General features: G+C 54.0%; 3 protein-coding genes across 3 annotated transcripts in view; 2 read left to right on the forward strand and 1 right to left on the reverse strand.

The window, feature by feature from the left end:
• The first annotated feature begins 890 nt into the window (after positions 1–890).
• On the forward strand, positions 891–4,862 carry naa20 (N-alpha-acetyltransferase 20, NatB catalytic subunit). Its single transcript, XM_056581294.1, has 6 exons — positions 891–1,027; positions 1,187–1,211; positions 2,093–2,183; positions 2,280–2,415; positions 3,611–3,756; positions 4,422–4,862. Exons 1-6 carry the CDS (start codon positions 975–977, stop codon positions 4,505–4,507), a joined length of 537 nt encoding a protein of 178 aa, XP_056437269.1. The 5' UTR covers positions 891–974; the 3' UTR covers positions 4,508–4,862.
• A 560-nt stretch (positions 4,863–5,422) lies between these two features.
• Positions 5,423–14,070, reverse strand: crnkl1 (crooked neck pre-mRNA splicing factor 1; the record flags this gene model as incomplete). Its single annotated transcript, XM_056581754.1, has 14 exons — positions 13,864–14,070; positions 13,374–13,526; positions 12,685–12,776; positions 11,907–12,065; positions 11,413–11,579; positions 10,318–10,496; positions 9,954–10,124; positions 9,635–9,826; positions 9,000–9,059; positions 8,647–8,727; positions 7,892–8,131; positions 7,459–7,560; positions 6,521–6,769; positions 5,423–5,995 (listed from the first exon to the last, which is right to left on the reverse strand). Coding segments are annotated over exons 1-14 (2,466 nt in total), but the record flags the coding sequence as incomplete, so codon positions are not given.
• Positions 14,071–14,208: 138 nt separating this feature from the next.
• The window catches only part of cfap61 (cilia and flagella associated protein 61), a 29,468-nt gene continuing 24,404 nt past the window's right edge, over positions 14,209–19,272 (forward strand). The window contains exons 1-7 of the mRNA XM_056581813.1: positions 14,209–14,726; positions 15,633–15,783; positions 15,889–15,965; positions 16,191–16,258; positions 16,689–16,806; positions 17,005–17,137; positions 19,127–19,272. The exon at positions 19,127–19,272 is cut by the window's right edge and continues 49 nt beyond it. Of these exons, the coding sequence (XP_056437788.1) occupies positions 14,584–14,726; positions 15,633–15,783; positions 15,889–15,965; positions 16,191–16,258; positions 16,689–16,806; positions 17,005–17,137; positions 19,127–19,272 (836 nt within the window). The 5' untranslated portion in view covers positions 14,209–14,583. The remainder of the gene's footprint in view (positions 14,727–15,632; positions 15,784–15,888; positions 15,966–16,190; positions 16,259–16,688; positions 16,807–17,004; positions 17,138–19,126) is intronic.

A 19,272-nucleotide genomic window follows, 5' to 3' on the forward strand; every position in this document is an offset into this window, starting at 1 on the left:
AGACCCAGAGGCGGAGGAGCGGACAAACCCGGCGCCGGTCCATCTGTAGGGCGGGTTCAGGCAGGGAGTGGATCGGCTGCTGCCGGAGCCTCCACTTATCCTCCACCTGCCCCGCACCCCCCCCCCCCCCCCCCCCGCCCCCCAGGGGACAGGACACACCCTCCTCCCCCCCCCGGGGTCCGTCGCGCGGGGCAGGGCGTGCCCAGAGAGGGTTTAAGGTTTCCTGGTCTTGTGTTGGAGGCGTGTGACTCTCTCTGGGTGTCATCAGCCACACGGGCCTGGTCTGCTTTACGGCCTACCACGGATGCGTGATTAGACAACGTTTAACTGGTGCTAGTTCTTCCATATGTACAGTTTAAACAATAGCCCATATGCACCATAACAGCCTCCCGTCACCTGGGAGACGCTCCGCAGCCTCCAGGCCGGCTCCACTACACTGGGAAACAGATTCTTTAACACCAGGCTGTCAGGAAGCTCAACTCTCTCTCGTCTCTCCCTTCCATCCCTTCTGCCCCCACGAACTCTGGACTCTGAAACCCCCTCCCATTTGCCCCTCAGAACCCTGGCCCATTTACTTTTTTTATTGTATAAATACCGTTTTGTTTGACCGTTTTGTTTTGCCTACCGTTGCAGTATTCAGAATTATTTAGCACTATTTAGAACTTATTTATTATAAATAAGTGTTTTTAATTCCAACTTTTTACAAATCAATCAGGTCGATAATGTTTCTTTATTTTTGCATCAATTTTTTTTATACAATTGATTTAGTCCCTGTATATATATATTATTTATTTTTTTCCTCATCTCATCTCATATTATTTTATCATAATCCAACCGCAAGTGTCGATTCCAAAAGCGTAGAAACGCGTTTCCCCTCCGCGACGGCAGAGGGCGCCCCCCTGTTCCTCCCGCTGCTCTAAAATCCCCCTTCATCGCTTCCTCCGCGAGGTTAAAGGACCAGTAACCCGGCCGAGATGACAACTTTACGGGCTTTCACCTGCGATGACTTGTTCAAATTCAACAACATGTGAGTCCGCCGCTGTGAATCCCTTCTGCTGATGAGTGCGTGGGTGTGTGTTTGTGGCTCGCTGCGGTTACGGGTCGTCCTCACAGTGGGGGACGGGACGGCGAGGTCCCCCTGTGGACAGCTTGTGTGACCCGGGTATCCTCTCTTGTGTCCCAACAGCAACCTGGACCCGCTGACGGAGACCGTATCCTCCCGCTGCCGGTTGCTGGGTACTGGGTGCTGGGTGGGCGGCGGGAGGGGATGAGGTCCGGCCGGCTTAGCTTAAGCCTAGCGGGGTGAATCGGTTTGTTTAATCAGTTATTCAGGTCAAGTGTGGTTAGGGTTCTGATTGGCTGCCGGGTTAATTAAGTATTGTAGTGGGACATCCAACGTATTCACCGTCCTCCTAATCGATAACGATATCCAACATGGTGTCAACAGTTACCTAGATGGGGTGAAGATGAGCATGAGTGTTTACCAGATGGTCTCATGTCCTACGTCTCACCCCGTGGTTCCATCACCTCCTGTCACTCAATCACCCGTCACTGTCATCCTCACCAAAACACTGTTTCCCTGTCCACTAATACTATTTCACTAGGCATCATTAGTAATACTGTATTGTATTGGTCTAGGCGTTTTAAATGGACCCATTTCACTTCACACTTACCTTTATTGATCATGAACATCGACATATATTTATTACATTACCGGACAAATATTGATAATTTAAATCGGAAATTCAGTTGTGTAGGAATTCACAAGGTCCCCCCTGGAACCTGCCTCTAGGGTAAGTCTACCCCTCTCCCTAGGGGTCCTTACCCCTCTCCCTAGGGGGTCCTTACCCCTCTTCCTAGGGGTCCTTACCCCTCTCCCTAGGGGGTCTGTACCCCTCTTCCTAGGGGTCCTTACCCCTCTTCCTAGTGGTCCTTACCCCTCTTCCTAGGGGGTCTGTACCCCTCTTCCTAGGGGTCCTTACCCCTCTCCCTAGGGGGTCTGTACCCCTCTTCCCTGGTCTCCCCAAAGGGTTAATTGTGATCTCTTTAAACCATTGTACTGTACTGGGAAGGCTCCCTAACTGTCCCCCAGTATGGGATCCCGTTTTACCTCCAGTACCTCGCCCACTGGCCCGAGTACTTCATCGTGGCCGAGGCGCCGGGCGGAGAGCTGATGGGCTACAGTGAGTACCGTCCGTCCGTCCGTCCGTCTGTCGTGAGCGTTTGAACGGGAGCTGAGGTGTTTTGTCGTACCCCCCCCCCCCCCCCCCCCGCTCCAGTCATGGGGAAGGCGGAGGGCTCGGTGGCGCGGGAGGACTGGCACGGCCACGTGACGGCGCTGTCGGTGGCGCCCGAGTTCCGGCGGCTGGGCCTGGCCGCCAAGCTGATGGACATGCTGGAGGAGATCTCCGAGAGGTGCGTGGTCGTCACGGCGACCGGAGGATAGGACTCGGAGTGGCTGTCGAGTAGGGCACGTTTAGTAGGACGAGTATTGTAACGTAGTAATAGTATTGTAACATAGTAATGGTATGGTAACGTAGTAATGCTATTAAAACATGTAATGGTATTGTAACATTTAGTAATGGTTTTGTAACATAGTAATGGTATTGTAACATGTAGTAATGATTTTGTAACATGTAGTAATGGTATTGTAACATGTAGTAATGGTATTGTAACATGTAGTAATGGTATTGTAACATGTAGTAATGGTATTGTAACATGTAGTAATGGTATTGTAACATGTAGTAATGGTATTGTAACATGTAGTAATGGTATTGTAACGTAGTAATGGTATTGTAACATTTAGTAATAGTATTGTAACATGTAGTAATGGTATTGCGTGACTGAATGCTATTATATACTATAATTGGAAGATATAGTAGCAGCACGGTATAGTGTGTCTTAATGCTCGAGCCATACAGTGTGACTAGATGCTCTAACAGTACAGTAACAGTACGGTGACTAGATGCTCTAACAGTACAGTAACAGTACGGTGACTAGATGCTCCAACAGTACAGTAACAGTACGGTGACTAGATGCTCTAACAGTACAGTAACAGTACGGTGACTAGATGCTCCAACAGTACAGTAACAGTACGGTGACTAGATGCTCCAACAGTACAGTAACAGTACGGTGACTAGATGCTCTAACAGTACAGTAACAGTACAGTAACTCGATGCTCTAACAGTACAGTAACAGTACGGTGTCTAGATGCTCTAACAGTACAGTAACAGTACAGTAACAGTACAGTAACTCGATGCTCTAACAGTACAGTAACAGTACGGTGACTAGATGCTCTAACAGTACAGTAACAGTACAGTAACAGTACAGTAACTCGATGCTCTAACAGTACAGTAACAGTACGGTGACTAGATGCTCTAACAGTACAGTAACAGTACAGTAACAGTACAGTAACTCGATGCTCTAACAGTACAGTAACAGTACGGTGACTAGATGCTCTAACAGTACAGTAACAGTACAGTAACAGTACGGTGACTAGATGCTCTAACAGTACAGTAACAGTACAGTAACAGTACAGTAACTCGATGCTCTAACAGTACAGTAACAGTACGGTGTGACCAGATGCTCTAACCGTTCTGTGGTGTTGCAGGAAGGGCGGGTTCTTCGTGGACCTGTTTGTGCGCGTCTCCAACCAGGTAGCGGTGAGCATGTACAAGCAGCTGGGCTACAGCGTGTACCGCACCGTCATAGAGTACTACTCGGCCAGCAACGGGGACCCCGACGAAGACGCATACGGTAGGACCACACCCCAATCCATTCCGCTCATTCACCGCCACCGCTCACTCCATGAGGTCGCCTCGATCCATCCGGAGTTCATGGTTCGGTTTATATAGACCTCTGAAGAAGAACTCCCTCAGAGGGAGTGCATGGTTCGGTTTATATAGACCGAACCATGCAGTAACTCCCTCGGAGGGAGTTACTCTTCAGAGGTCTATATAAACCGAACCATGCACTCCGGATGGATCGAGTAGACCTCATGGAGTGACCTCGGTCAGATGTCTATGCGTAATAACACTGCGTTTAGAATGATCGTACATAACAAACTCTGTAGGTGGCGAAGAAGTAGAAGCTGCGACACGTTTTGAACTACACACTTCTTCCATCTAGTTTCCACTGAGGTTTTGGATTGTCGGTGCCTTTTTAAAGTAGCATTAATAATCCTTTACTACTTTAACGGCACCGAAAATCAAACCCTGTCAAACTAGATGGAAAAAAGTGGTTCAAAACGTGAGCAGCTTTTACTTCTTCGCCACCTACAGAGTTTGTTATGTACGATCATTCTAAACCCTGTGTTATTTCCCGTAGACATTTATTCTTCAGGTCTATTGGTTCTTCATGCACGTGTTCCACCACCGTGTTGAACCGGTCTGACGTTCTGCTCGTTCTCCTCTGTGTTGCAGACATGAGGAAGGCGCTCTCCCGGGACACGGAGAAGAGGTCTATCATCCCTCTGCCCCACCCCGTCAGGCCGGAGGACATCGAGTGACCCCTGACCCCCCCCACCCTGTGAGGTCATAGTTACCCCTGACCCCGTGAGACCAGAGGACATAATGACCCCTGACCCCGTCAGACTAGTGACCCCTCATTGCGTTACTGTACATAGGTAAATACGACAGGAAGTGGTGTTGGTCTGGCTTCCTGTCCGCTCGTTCAGTCAGACACTGGTTACCCACGGACCCTCAAACTTCTTTTATACGAGTAGAGTTCACATTTGTTACCACAAAGTTCCTGAGGAAATGTTTTGTTGTGAAATAATGCAAGTTTGTTGTTGAAGAGGTGTGTATTTACAGTGGATTCACAGATACAAACATGGACAATAAAGATCGCTCTAAGGCCAGTATCGTTGGTTTCGTTATAAAAAAAAAACATAGAAATTGAAGACCCCCCCCCCCACCCCACATTGTGAAGACCCCTCCCTCACATACCCCACCCCACATGGTGAGACTCCCTGAGACGGTGTAAGCTACTCCTTCTTCTGGCCAGAACCCTCCTCATCACTATCGCTGCTGCTGCTGCTCCCGCTGCTGCTGCTGCTGCTGCTGCTGCCACTAGGGGCAGGCTTCTCCCCCCTAGGCTGCTTCTCCTCACCCCTAGGCTGCTTCTCCTCACCCCTAGGCTGCTTCTCCTCACCCCTAGGCTGCTTCTCCTCACCCCTAGGCTGCTTCTCCTCACCCCTAGGTCTCTTCCTCTCCTCACCCCGGCTCCTCTCCCTGTCCTCACCCCGGCTCCTCTCCCTCTCCCTCTCCTCACCCCTCCTAGGCCTCTCCCCCTCCCTAGGCTGCCTCTCCCTCTCCTCACCCCTAGATCTCTCCCTCTCCTCACCCCTAGATCTCTCCCTCTCCCTCTCCTCACCCCTAGATCTCTCCCTCTCCTCCCTCCTGGGCCTCTCCTCCCTCCTGGGCCTCTCCCTCTCCTCCTCCCTAGGCTTCCTCTCCTCCTCCCTAGGCTTCCTCTCCTTCTCCATCTCCTCCTCCCTAGGCTTCCTCTCCTTCTCCTCCTCCCTAGGCTTCCTCTCCTTCTCCTCCTCCCTAGGCTGCCTCTCCTCCTCCCCATTGTGCCTCTCCTCTCCCCTCGACTTCTCCTCCTCCTCCCCCCTGGGGTCTTCTGGGTCTTCAGCCGTTGATTTGCCGGCGGGCTTCTCTGACGATGCCTCTCCTTCCTCCCCCTCCTGAGGTTTTCCTTCTGCTGGGGCCTCCTCCTCGTCCTTCTCCTTGTCCTCCTTGTCCTCCGCCTCCTCGTCCTTCTCCTTGTCCTCCATGTCCCCCGCCTCCTCGTCCTTCTCCTTGTCCTCCGCCTCCTCGTCCTCCTTCTCCTTGTCCTCCTCGTCCTTGTCCTCCGCCTCCTCGTCGTCGTCGTCGTCCACCTGCTGCTGCCTCTTCCACATCTTGGCCATGGCCAGCAGCTTGAGGTTGGGCTGGTTAGCCGCGTCCTCGGGGAAGATGTAGTCGTAGTACTCCTCCCAGCCCGCGTCCGACTGCAACACAAGGTACACCCCTCAGTCTGTTACACCACGCTCGGTACGTTACAACACACGGTGCACACCTCAGTCTGTTACACCACGCTCGGTACGTTACACCACGCTCGGTACGTTACAACACACGGTGCACACCTCAGTCTGTTACACCACGCTCGGTACGTTACATCACGCTCGGTACGTTACAACACACGGTGCACACCTCAGTCTGTTACACCACGCTCGGTACGTTACAACACACGGTACACCCCTCAGTACGTAACACCACGCTCGGAACGTTACACCACGCGTTACAGGGCCCTACGGGATACCAGGCAACATCACAGTGGCTGACTGTGGCTACGTTGACCACTCTGTGAAAAGCGCTTTGATGCTAGTTTCTCTTTTATCAATCGAGCCCCCCCCCAAATCAATCGTCAAAGTTCCTAAACGACAGTGAGTCAGTGTGAGGTCACGACTGAACCCTCGTCCCGATTGGACGCCCAATGAGAGCAGGCTAACGCGGCGGCGGCGGCGGGCTCCTACCCCGTCCTCGGCGGTCAGCTTCCTCCTCTTCTTGACCTTCTCGGGGAGCAGCTTGGAGACCCGCTCCAGGTCCTCGTCTGAGCCGAAGGCGGCCTCCAGGTCGCGCCACGCCTCCATGAGCATCAGCCGCTCCTCCTTCTCCTCGCAGCTCCTCATGCTCTTGTTGGCCTCCTCGTAGATCTGCCGGCTGCGCTGCAGCCGCTGCGGCGCCTCCACCGACAGCTCGAACTTGGCGAAGCTGATCCAGACCTGGGGGTCAGAGGTCAGGGGTCAGCGGAGCGGGGGGGAGGTTAGCAGAGCTGGGAGTGCCTAGTCTTACTTTACCGTGCTAGGTGTGTGTAGCGTTACCTTAGCGTGCTAGGTGTGTGTAGCGTTACCTTAGCGTGCTAGGTCTGTGTAGCGTTACCTTAGCGTGCTAGGTCTGTGTAGCGTTACCTTAGCGTGCTAGGTCTGTAGCGTTACCTTAACGTGCTAGGTGTGTGTATCCTTACCTTAACGTGCTAGGTGTGTTTAGCGTGCTATGTGTGTGTATCCTTACCTTAACGTGCTAGGTGTGTTTAGCGTTAGCGTGCTAGGTGTGTATATCCTTACCTTAACGCGCTAGGTGTATTTAGCGTTAGCGTGCTAGGTGTGTGTATCCTTACCTTAACGTGCTAGGTGTGTTTAGCGTTAGCGTGCTAGGTGTGTATATCCTTACCTTAACGCGCTAGGTGTGTTTAGCGTTAGCGTGCTAGGTGTGTGTATCCTTACCTTAACGCGCTAGGTGTGTTTAGCGTTAGCGTGCTAGGTGTGTGTATCCTCACCTTAACGTGCTAGGTGTGTTTAGCGTTAGCGTGCTAGGTGTGTATATCCTTACCTTAACGCGCTAGGTGTGTTTAGAGTTAGCGTGCTAGGTGTGTGTATCCTTACCTTAGCGTGCTAGGTGTGTGTATCCTTACCTTAACGTGCTGGGTGCGCTGCAGCAGTCTCTGGTACAGGTCCCTGGTGTGGTCGAACTCCTCCTGCTCGATCTCAAAGTCGATGTAGGACTTCCACAGCACCTGCGGAGCGGCAGAGACGTTAGGGTACGGGGGCGACCGGTAGACTGTGGTTACAGGACTGCGACCATCCACTCAAAGCGCGTCATAATATCGCCTCACATTCACCCGTTCAGTCACACCCCGACGGCGGAGTCGGCCACGCAGGGCGACAGCCAGCTGGTCAGGGGCAGTCAGGGGGAGGCGTCTCGCTCAGGGACACATCGACACTCAGCTCGGAGGAGCCGGGGATCGAACTAGCGACCCTCCGGTTACCAGCCGACCCGCTCTCCCTCCTGAGCCACAGGCCGCCCATAGAACCATCGAACTGTAGCCCCCCACCCCCCCCCCCTACCTCGGGCATGTCCAGGCGGGGCTGTCCGATGGCGAGCTCGAAGATGGCGCGGGCTCGCTCCACGTCGCCCAGGATGGTCTCCAGCTCGGCGAACTTGATCCAGGTGGAGCAGTTCTCGGGGCTGAACTCCAGGTACTTCTGGTACAGCTTCCTGCAGCGGTCGAACTCGCGCAGCTGCAGCTCCAGCTCGATGTAGCCCTTGAACAGCTTGTTCTTGGGGCACTTCCCGATGGCCGAGCCCTGGGGGTCAGAGGTCAAAGGTTGATGGGCCACCCCAGAGGCTGTAACCTTATTTATTTAGCTAATTTGTCGGCCATTAGCTGGTGGTAGGTGAGGCCGTGTCTGCCGCTAGCTGTGCGTCAGCCGCTAGCTGTGCGTCAGCCGCTAGCTGTGCGTCAGCCGCTAGCTGTGTGTCAGCCGCTAGCTGTGTGTCAGCCGCTAGCTGTGTGCCAGCCGCTAGCTGTGTGCGCTAGCTGTGTGCGCTAGCTGGGTGTCAGTCGCTAGCTGTGTGCGCTAGCTGTGTGCGCTAGCTGGGTGTCAGCCGCTAGTTGTGTGCGCTAGCTGTGTGCGCTAGCTGGGCGTCAGCCGCTAGCTGGGCGTCAGCCGCTAGCTGGGCGTCAGCCGCTAGCTGGGCGTCAGCCGCTAGCTGGGCGTCAGCCGCTAGCTGTGCGTCAGCCGCTAGCTTTGCGTCAGCCGCTAGCTTTGCGTCAGCCGCTAGCTGTGTGTCAGCCGCTAGCTGTGTTAGCATGTCTCACCAGGCCCCTGCGGGCGGCAGGAAGGTTCTTCTGGCGGATCTCGAACTGGCTGTAGAGGAGCCACATCTTGGCGAAGGTGAACTGGGGGAGGAGGTCAGGGTCAGACGCTAACACTGAGGACAGGCTGAGGACAGGCAGACCCCCCCCACTGGGACGGGGCAACACGCTAACGCCATGCGTCTGATCACGTTATCCCACCAAATGTCCTGCCACTCCGAGCCAACGCCTTCGAACCAACGCCCAGAGGTCAGCGGGTCGAGTAGTTATGCATTAAATAGGTCAAAGTTCAAAGGGCTATGTCATGCGGTACTCGAGCACTGAGCACAGGGGGTTGAACCCAGGACATTACATACCTTTTTGTGAGGGATGAGGTCCAGACAGGCCTGGTACACCTGACGCGTCCTCTCCGGGTCCTGACCACAAGAGAAGGAGGTTGATATTCACTAAAGGTCCCCCGAGCAGCTCAGACCGACAGCAGGAAGGGCAGCCACAGACTACACATGTTCCCAGACCTTTTTATTCCTTCCCGCGACTGATTCAGATTCCTGATCCCGAGTACCGACACAGAGTATAAACCGATACAACATCTATCATCGGAACTACTAACAGCGCTAGTTCTTATTGAAGGGTTCTCTTACGGTGACAGCAATGTGTAGTCGGTTCACTTACACACTATTATTTATTTTTTTCGGATCATTTAATACATTTGTATTACTGTAGTTAAGCGGAGATGACCGTTGCCTATTCCGACTTTCCATCTCCGACTGTTAACAAACGCAGCATAACGCCGTAGTGTTTGAGGCTCTCTGTGTAGTAAAGGAGCGCGTCACGTGATGGTATCGGACCAGCACATAGACTCGCGTACTCGCAGATACCCCAGACTGCATTTAAGCAGTATCGGAGGAATATCTGATCCTGGTACAGGAACAGCTGTACACCCGACGGCACCGTGGTGGTGGTGGTGGTGGTGGTCAGACCGCTGCCCCACCTTGACCTCCAGCTCCTCGTAGAGGGCGTAGTTGATCCACAGGTAGATGTAGCGCCGCCAGTGCCTCTTCTCCTGGATGGGGGGCATGTTGGCGATGGCGCGCTCGTACACGTCCCTCACCGCGTCCGCCTCCGCGTCGCTCTCCACCAGGCGCAGGTAGTCGAACCAGGCGTCGTAGTTGTGAGGGTTAGCCTAGGGGGTGTAGGGGGGGGGGGGCAGGGACAGCTTAGCTCAGGAGGTAGAGCGGAGATGTTCTCCGATCACCCCCAGTGGTCCCAGTCCGACCAGTGTCCCCAGCCCGTGGGGACTGTGCTCCTACCTTGACCTCCTCCTCGTACTGGAACCTCCTCTTGTTGACGATGACGTCCTCGATGCCGCGGCGGTCTCCGAACTTCTTCTCGAACATGGTGTAGTTCTTGAAGAGCTCCTGGGCCTGCGTCTTGGGGATCCGCTCCAGGGCGTACTTGTAGATGACCCGGACGCGCTCCATCTGGAGGGGGGGGGGAGGGGGGGAACCCTTCAGTACCGCTCAGAGCGCTCAGGGGAACCAGAGGAACCAGTACGCCGTTACAATGTAAAGACTCACTTCAGTTCAGTTTCGTAAAATGGATATTCGTACATTTACATGCATTTGTATTGACTATGATTATTCTGTATTTCTCTGACTGGTCCTCTCCGCCCACCTCCTTCTGCATCTCCTCGAAGCGGGCGAAGGCCACGAACAGCCTCTCGTCCACGTGCTCCTCGCCGAAGAACTCCACGGCGCGCTCAAACACGCGCCGGCCGTGGGCGATGTAGCCGTGCTTGTCCTCGAAGCGGGCGTACTTGATCCAGTTCTTCACGTCGGGGTGAACCAGGACGAGTGCGGAGCGGTTAAGGAGCACCACGGCACCGTGATACACTTTACAGCAGCCTCCCGCTTTACAGCAGCCTCCCCTCCCGCTTTACAGCAGCCTCCCGCTTGACAGCAGCCTCCCCTCCTGCTTTACAGCAGCCTCCCCTCCCGCTTTACAGCAGCCTCCCCTCCCGCTTTACAGCAGCCTCCCCTCCCGCTTTACAGCAGCCTCCCCTCCCGCTTTACAGCAGCCTCCCCTCCCGCTTTACAGCAGCCTCCCCTCCCGCTTTACAGCAGCCTCCCCTCCCGCTTTACAGCAGCCTCCTGTCCCGCTTTACAGCAGCCTCCTTTCCTGCAGCCTCCTTTCCTGCTTTACAGCAGCCTCCTGTCCCGCTTTACAGCAGCCTCCTCTCCCGCTTTACAGCAGCCTCCCCTCCCGCTTTACAGCAGCCTCCCCTCCTGCTTTACAGCAGCCTCCCGCTTTACAGCAGCCTCCCCTCCCGCTTTACAGCAGCCTCCTCTCCTGCTTTACAGCAGCCTCCTCTCCCGCTTTACAGCAGCCTCCTCTCCTGCTTTACAGCAGCAGGCTATTGTCCCTGAACCTACAAACCTCTCCTACTATACCATTACAAAACCCTTGAATACGTCATAATGCTGTAATTCATGTACACGCCGGGCCATAATAGCCGTAACTTATATCTACACTCACACTTTAAACCGAACGTTTTGAAACCCAACACAGACCCACATCCCAACACACAGACAAACACAGCCCAAGACACACACATCCCAACACACAGACACACATCCCAACACACAGACACACATCCCAATACACATCCCAACACACATCCCCACACACAGACACACATCCCAACACACAGACACACATCCCAACACAGACACACATCCCAGCCCAGACCCCGCCCGACATGAAGGATATAGCGCTCGTAGATGCTGCGGGCCTTGTCCACCTCCTTGTAGCGCAGCTCGAAGTTGATGTAGGAGTGCCAGGCCTGCTCCTCTGGCTCCCACTCCGTCCAGCGCTCAAACACCTGCCGGCAGCCCGCCACGTTGCCCAGCATCTCCTCCATGTACGAGTACTTATACCTGGGGGGAGGAGGGGGGGGGGGGGGGTCAGGGGCTGCTTCTGATTGGACGCCTCATATCATGTCATTCAATGTGGGTAAGCATTTTAAACTAAAACTTTTTGAAACGTTACCTCAATAGAACCATTCCATGCAATGACAAAAGTTGTATACGATTTTATTAATTGACCTTTTACAGTTATAAGAGACTACTTTGATCCAAGACGACGTACGTTAAACTTTTGGCTGCAGGTAGCTAGGGGTTGGGTCTTGCTCTAGGCTGTGGGGGTCTGAACCCGGAACCTCTCAGTGGGGGGGGGGGGGGGGGGGGTCATGTGCGGGGACGTACCAGAACTGGTTGACGCGGGGCAGGATGGTGATGGCGCGGTCCCAGATGTTGCGGGCGTGGTTCACCTGCCGGTTCTTCATCTCCATCTCAGCGTACTTCAGCCAGAGGGCGATGTTGCGGTGGTCCACGTCCAGCGCACGCTCGTAGATGGAGCGCGCCCTGCGAGGCACAAACACGGAGGGGGGGGGGGCGTCAGAGCAGGCTGCTGGGAGACGGACGTCAGAGCAGGATGCTGGGAGACGGACAGGGCTCGGCGGGGGCTGAAAGGTCAGCAAAGCAGTAGAGTTGTTTCCGATACCAGTATCGGAAACTGGTACTGCATTTTGTGCAGCACCGGGTATCGGCGCCTACGCAACTGTATGCTCCGATCCGATCACATGACTCCTTTCATACAGAGACCCTCGATCACATGACTCCTTTCATACAGAGACCCTCGATCACTACGGTGCTGTGCTGCGTTCGTCAACGGCCGGAGGTGGGAAGTCGGAACGGGAAAGGCGTCGTCTCAGACCTACTGTACGTGCGTTCGAGCTAAGAGGTCGGAATAACATGGATGCCCACGCTTAACTACAAGAATATAAATGTATGATTCTAATTATAGATTATAAATGTAAATGATGTAATTCTGATAACCATGCTATATGCTGTATCGGTTTATACTCGGTGTCGGCTGATACGAGGATCTGAATCTGTAACGGGAAGGGAAAAAGATAGTATGGGAACAGATGGTAAGGGAACATCTGTAGGAAGCAGCAGGGACAGGATGTGAAGCTCGTACCTTTGGACCTCCTTCAGGCTCTCCTCCCATTGGGCGTACTTGATCCAGTTGCTGATCACCGTTCGGTTCTTGCGGATGTTGTCCTCAAACCCCTGCAGGCAGAGCAGCGCGCTTTACAGGGCGTGTATGTTCATAGACTGACCAACCGTGACTATGAGCAGATGTACACATGCACTGTAAGCATAGGCAGCTGGCTCAGTGGGAGGATATAGGTCCACTTCACATTTAGATGATGATGACGAAGGTCCACTTCACATCAAGATGATGATGACGAAGGTCCACTTTACATCAAGATGATGATGAAGGTCTACTTTACATGATGATGGTCTACTTTACATCATGATGATGAAGGTCTACTTTACATCATGATGATGATAAAGGTCTACTTTACATCATGATGAAGGACTACTTTACCTCATGATGATGATGGTCTCCTTTACATCATGATGAAGGACTACTTTACATCATGATGACGAAGGTCTACTTTACATCATGATGATGATGATGAAGGTCTACTTTACATGATGATGATGGTCTACTTTACATGATGATGATGATGGGGGTCTACTTTACATGATGAAGATCTGCTTTAGATACCGTTCATTGTTAAAACGACCGCCAACTGTAGGTGTCAGAACAAGAACAGCCATCCCTTCAGTCAACACTGAGATACTGAGGGACCTCCGTACCTTCCTCTTCTTCAGCTTGTAGTCGTTGAGCTCCTCTTCATCTGTGATCTTCTGCTTGGGCGGCGGTGGCAGCAGCTCGAGCTCGCGCTCCTTGGCCTCGCGGAGCAGCTGCTCGGCGGTGATCTGCACTTCCGCCGGCGCTTTGTTCTTCACCTGCAGACAGACACACGTCAGAACTCAAAAGGTCAGCCATCTCTCGTGTGCTCGGATCATCTCCAGACGTTACAAGTGGAAGTAGCCAACAAGTTTGCTGTAGCAGCGATGCTAATGCTACATGGCACCAGACAATGACTTTAAAGTAAAAATAATAAAATCAAAGTTATGTTTCAGCTCAGTATGTTTGCTAGAAACACTTCTAGAGAAGCCCTCCTCCTCTCGGAGGAGCCACCTCAGCTCGGGTTCCTCTCACGGCTTCTCACGCGAAACGCGAAGCGCGCGGCGCTGACCGAGCGGCCGACTGTGTACGCTCGTGCTCCGGGTCTCCTCCTACCTTCGCCACTTTGGGGATCCTCTGCTTCCCGGCCGCCGTGGACGCCATGTCGGCAGGATTCACACAACCGTCTAGCTTCGGAAACGATCCGGAGACCCGATGTGTGTGTATGTGGTGGACGGATACTTTTTTTGAATTCTACAACAACGTTTAACAAACAGCGCCGATCCGAGCCGCCATGACAGTACCCAGGATGCTCCGCGCGGCGACCCTTCACCCCTGTGCAGCGTTGCCAGATTGGGCGATATTTCCCGCCCAATCTGGCAACACTGGCTGAAGCGCGCTGCAGGAAATCCGACCCAATCTGGCAACTCTGCGGTGCCCGGCGTCGGTCGTGGTGGCGTAGTCATGACGACGGGGCGGTCGAGCGTTGTTCATAGCAACGGACGGTTAACTTATTATAAATAAAAGAGAGTTCGATAGCTGATAACTGTTAAAACCAGTGGGATGAGACGGATTCTCTCTTTGCATTTCATCCGAAGTTTATAAGTTATTAGTTATAAGTTATTAGTGATTCGGTATTAGTTATTATGAATCGTCATTCCTGCGTTGTTACAAGTCACCCATTAATTGATAAGACGTTGGTCCGTTAATTAGCGTCCGGTTTCGCTGGTTCCTTCGTCGTGGTTCGGGTCTCTATTCCGTGTCCAGGACCTCTAACCCCCGCCGGGTCTCCAGACCGGGTCCAGGTCCCCTGACCCCCCGCCGGGTCCGGTCGGGATGAGGACCCTGAGGTCGGAGCGGGGTGAGGAGCAGGCGGTGGCCGCGAGGAGGACGGAGTCCGCGGATGCGCGGGAGATCGACGCCCTGCTGGGCCCCCCAGCCGGGTCGGTGTTCGGGAGGGTCAACGTCATCCACCTGCTGTGAGTACCGACCGGGCCGCGGGGGTTAGACATCAGGGAGCTCCACTGGTCCACATTGTTGTCTTTTAATGGTGCTTATTTACTCATTTATGGACGAGCAAATTCCATACCTAATGAATGACACAACCCAAGCTATACACTAGTCATAAACTTTTAATTCTTCAACTTCTGATTTTAGTTATATAGCCCCAATTGTATTAAGGTTAAAGATTAAGGATGAAAAAATAATAATGATTAAAAGAAATGTATTCATGAAAAAATGTATAAATCTATTAATATCTCTCTATCTATATATCGCAGCCTTTGGGATTTGCAAATCATGTTATATTACATCGCGATGTCGATTTGAATTTGATGAATCGTTCAGCCTTAGTAATTATGTAAACGTGTCATGATGTGAGCGTGTGTTATGGTGTAAACTGTCATGATGTAAACATGTGACTCGTGATTTAACGCTATGTCATGATGTAAACGCTGTGTCATGATGTAAACATGTGACTTGTGATTTAACGCTATGTCATGATATAAACGCTGTTTCATGATGTAAACGCTGTGTCATGATGTAACGGTTGTTTCCTGATGTAAACGTGTGTCATGATGTAAACGTGTGTCATGATGTAAAGGCTGTGTCATGGTATAAACGTGTCATGATGTAAAGGCTGTGTCATGATGTAAACGTCTGTCATGATGTAAACCTGTGTCATGATGTAAACGTCTGTCATGATGTAAACGCTTTGTCATGATGTGAACATGTGACTCATGATGTAAACATTTGTCATGATGTAATCATGTGACTCATGATGTGAACGTGTGACTCATGATGTAAACACTGTGTCATGATGTAAACATGTGACTCATGATGTGAACGTGTGACTCATGAAGTGAACGTGTGCGTTGTGCGTCCAGGGAGCGGGCCAACCTGGCGGTGACCCTGGCCGGTGAGGGGGGTGAGGTGGTGGGCCACGCCTCCTTCCTGGACCACCCTATAGGGGGCCTGGTGGACCCGGCCCACTGGGAGCCCTACATGCAGAAGCACTTCCAGGCTGGGACGCTCACGGTGGGTGGTCATAGAGGGTCCGCAGTGGTCCTGATGAATCAGTAGCATCATGGAGGATGATCTGCAGCTACCTGCTAACCGTGTGGCGCTCTCCCTCCTCTACAGCCGCTCAACACGCTCTTCCTCCACCTCTTCGTGGCCCAGCCCGGCTTCGCCCCGGACAGCGTCAGAGAGATCCTGAGGTGACCTCTGACCTCTTGGGAAACAGTACCAAAACACGTTTGAGGTCTCTGGCCTCATAACATAAAAGAGCATTTTAATGAAATACCAACCAGCATAGCCAAGTTGGTTAGAACGCGGGGAACTGGGTCGGACGGGTTTAGGACATCAGCTTGAGGAGGATGATGATGAGGTTGATGATGATGTCATGTCAGGTAACCAATCAAACGCCTCGCATCGGTCCACAGAGCCGTCTTCCATGCCGTCCCAGAGCTGCACTTCATCTGCCTGCTCAGCCCCCACCTCCACCCTCTAGGTGAGGCTCCACTGCTCCCCCAGCTCCTCCTGGGCCTCCTCCTCTCCCTCCTCTCTCTCCTCCTCCCAGAGACAGTCTCCTCTCTCTCCTCCTCTCTCCTCCTCCCAGAGACAGTCTCCTCTCTCCTCCTCTCAGAGACAGTCTCCTCCTCTCTTCTTCTCCCAGAGACGGTCTCCTCTCTCCTCCTCTCAGAGACAGTCTCCTCTCTCTCCTCCTCTCTCCTCCTCCCAGAGACAGTCTCCTCTCTCCTCTCTCCTCTCTCCTCTCTCCTCTCTCCTCCTCTCAGAGACAGTCTCCTCTCTCCTCCTCCCAGAGACAGTCTCCTCTCTCTCCTCCTCTCTCCTCCTCCCAGAGACAGTCTCCTCTCTCCTCTCTCCTCTCTCCTCTCTCCTCCTCTCAGAGACAGTCTAGGTGGTCTTGTGTTCCCCAGATCCGGTCCTGGAGGAGGTGTTTGAGCCCCTGCAGACCCACCAGGACGCCCCTCCCTGTGTGGCGCTGATCAGCTACCGCCACCAGTACTGCCCACGCTTACACGTGCGCCAGGGCAGGTAGGCGCCTCCCCGTCCCACACCTCTGGTCCTCACACGTCACTGAGCGAGAGGTCTCACCCTAGCTGCTCCTGACGAGCTGGCCTAGCTTGATGTGGGGCAGTGTTGTAAATCGCTGTGAGTGTTCGCTGATGAGATGTTTGTATACCGTCCGTTAACCATCGGCTGACCGCTGAGACGGCCCCCCCGTGTTACCAGGGAGGAGGACCACGATGAGCTGCTGCACATCGTCTCGGAGCAGTCCACGGAGCTGGAGGAGATCCTGGGCGGCTACTCCCTGGCCACGCTCCTCGAGGAGCAGGACCCCCAGCACCAGACCGCCGTCTGCGAGGTGGGGCCGGACCACCCCTCGCTCACCGAGACCCCCTCCACACCTCAGCCACTCATCACATCATTCATTCATTCATTCATTCATTGGCTGATGTGTGCACATGATGTTGTACAGTCGGCCGGCTGCCATTTTGTCGGAGGATCTCTGTGGCGTCTGATTGGCTGACGGAGGTTTTCAAATGTTAATAGCGTCACTGGTGGTGATGGGTTGGCCCGGCCGCCTGCCCCCCCTCTGGGGTCCCTCCCCCCTCCTCCCCCAGAGGGGGAGGAGGGGGGAGGGACCCCAGAGGGGGGGCTGCCAGGGAGGCAGACGTGGTTTCCTGGCAGCATATGGCCGCCGCCCCCTCGGTTCTCTGCCAGGACGCTCATCATCTGGGGTCCAGGCAGCTGGAGCCGGAGCTCGGTGGGAGCGTGTTCCCCGCTCGGCAGAACACACCGTTGCGCGCTCGGTGGGAGCGTGTTCCCCGCTCGGCAGAACAAACCGTTGCGCGCTCGGTGGGAACGTGTTCCCCGCTCGGCAGAACACACCGTTGCGCGCTCGGTGGGAGCGTGTTCCCCGCTCGGCAGAACACACCGTTGCGCGCTCGGTGGGAACGTGTTCCCCGCTCGGCAGAACACACCGTTGCGCGCTCGGTGGGAGCGTGTTCCCCGCTCGGCAGAACACACCGTTGCGCGCTCGGTGGGAGCGTGTTCCCCGCTCGGCAGAACAAACCGTTCCGCGCTCGGTGGGAACGTGTTCCCCGCTCGGCAGAACACACCGTTGCGCGCGTAGCCTCCCTCAGAACATCACTCAGGGGTCTATGGTTCTAGAGGAGGGAGATGAAGGTTTTCTGTTGTTTGATGATCAGCTAGATTTTCTTTTTCTGAATTAAAGCAGAACTCCAGGTCGCTGGAGAACCTTGTTGGTGCAGATTGTAGGCTGAAGTTCCTCCACTGTTGTGTCCTCTGGTGCTCAATGTGCTCTAGAAGGTCTCTGGAGGACAGCAGCTGCACCGCTCAATGGAAACGGGAAGGATAGGCCGTGACCGACAGCAGAACCTCTGACTAATATAATGATGCCATGATATGAATGATGATACTCACCAAAAGATATGGACCTCATAGTGAGGTGGACCTCATAGAGAGGTGGACCTTATAGAGGACCACTGTGAGGTGGACCTCACAGAGGTGGACCTCACAGTGAGGTGGACCTCATAGAGAGGTGGACCTCACAGAGAGGTGGACCTCACAGAGAGAGAGGTGGACCTTATAGAGGACCACTGTGAGGTGGACCTCATGGAGAGGTGGACCTTATAGAGGACCACTGTGAGGTGGACCTCACAGAGAGGTGGACCTTATAGAGAGGTGGACCTCACAGTGAGGTGGACCTCATAGAGAGGTGGACCTCACAGAGAGGTGGACCTTATAGAGAGGTGGACCTTATAGAGAGGTGGACCTCACAGTGAGGTGGACCTCACAGAGAGGTGGACCTCACAGAGAGAGAGGTGGACCTCACAGAGAGGTGGACCTCACAGTGAGGTGGACCTCATAGAGGACCGATGTGAGGTGGACCTCATAGAGAGGTGGACCTCACAGTGAGGTGGACCTCATAGAGAGGTGGACCTCACAGAGAGGTGGACCTCACAGTGAGGTGGACCTCATAGAGAGGTGGACCTCACAGTGAGGTGGACCTCACAGTGAGGTGGACCTCATAGAGAGGTGGACCTCACAGTGAGGTGGACCTCACAGAGAGGTGGACCTCACAGTGAGGTGGACCTCACAGTGAGGTGGACCTCACAGTGAGGTGGACCTCACAGAGAGGTGGACCTCATAGAGGACCACTGTGAGGTGGACCTCACAGTGAGGTGGACCTCATAGTGAGGTGGACCTCACAGAGAGGTGGACCTCGTAGAGGACCACAGTGAGGTGGACCTCACAGAGAGGTGGACCTCGTAGAGGACCACTGTGAGGTGGACCTCGTACCGGGCCCTAACGTTCCTGTCCCCCCCAGAGCGGGGGCGCTGCGGTGGGCTTCATGAGTGTGAGCGCAGACGTGGAGCTGGAGGTCCTGGACCAGAGCTTTGACCTCAGTGCCTTCGGCGGGCTCTACAGACCCTCACCGGACCCCCACCCTGCCCCTCTCCCCGACAACCCCAC

The sequence above is a fragment of the Gadus chalcogrammus genome, chromosome 21 (assembly GCF_026213295.1).
Source record: "Gadus chalcogrammus isolate NIFS_2021 chromosome 21, NIFS_Gcha_1.0, whole genome shotgun sequence".
Taxonomy (NCBI): Eukaryota; Metazoa; Chordata; class Actinopteri; order Gadiformes; family Gadidae; genus Gadus; species Gadus chalcogrammus.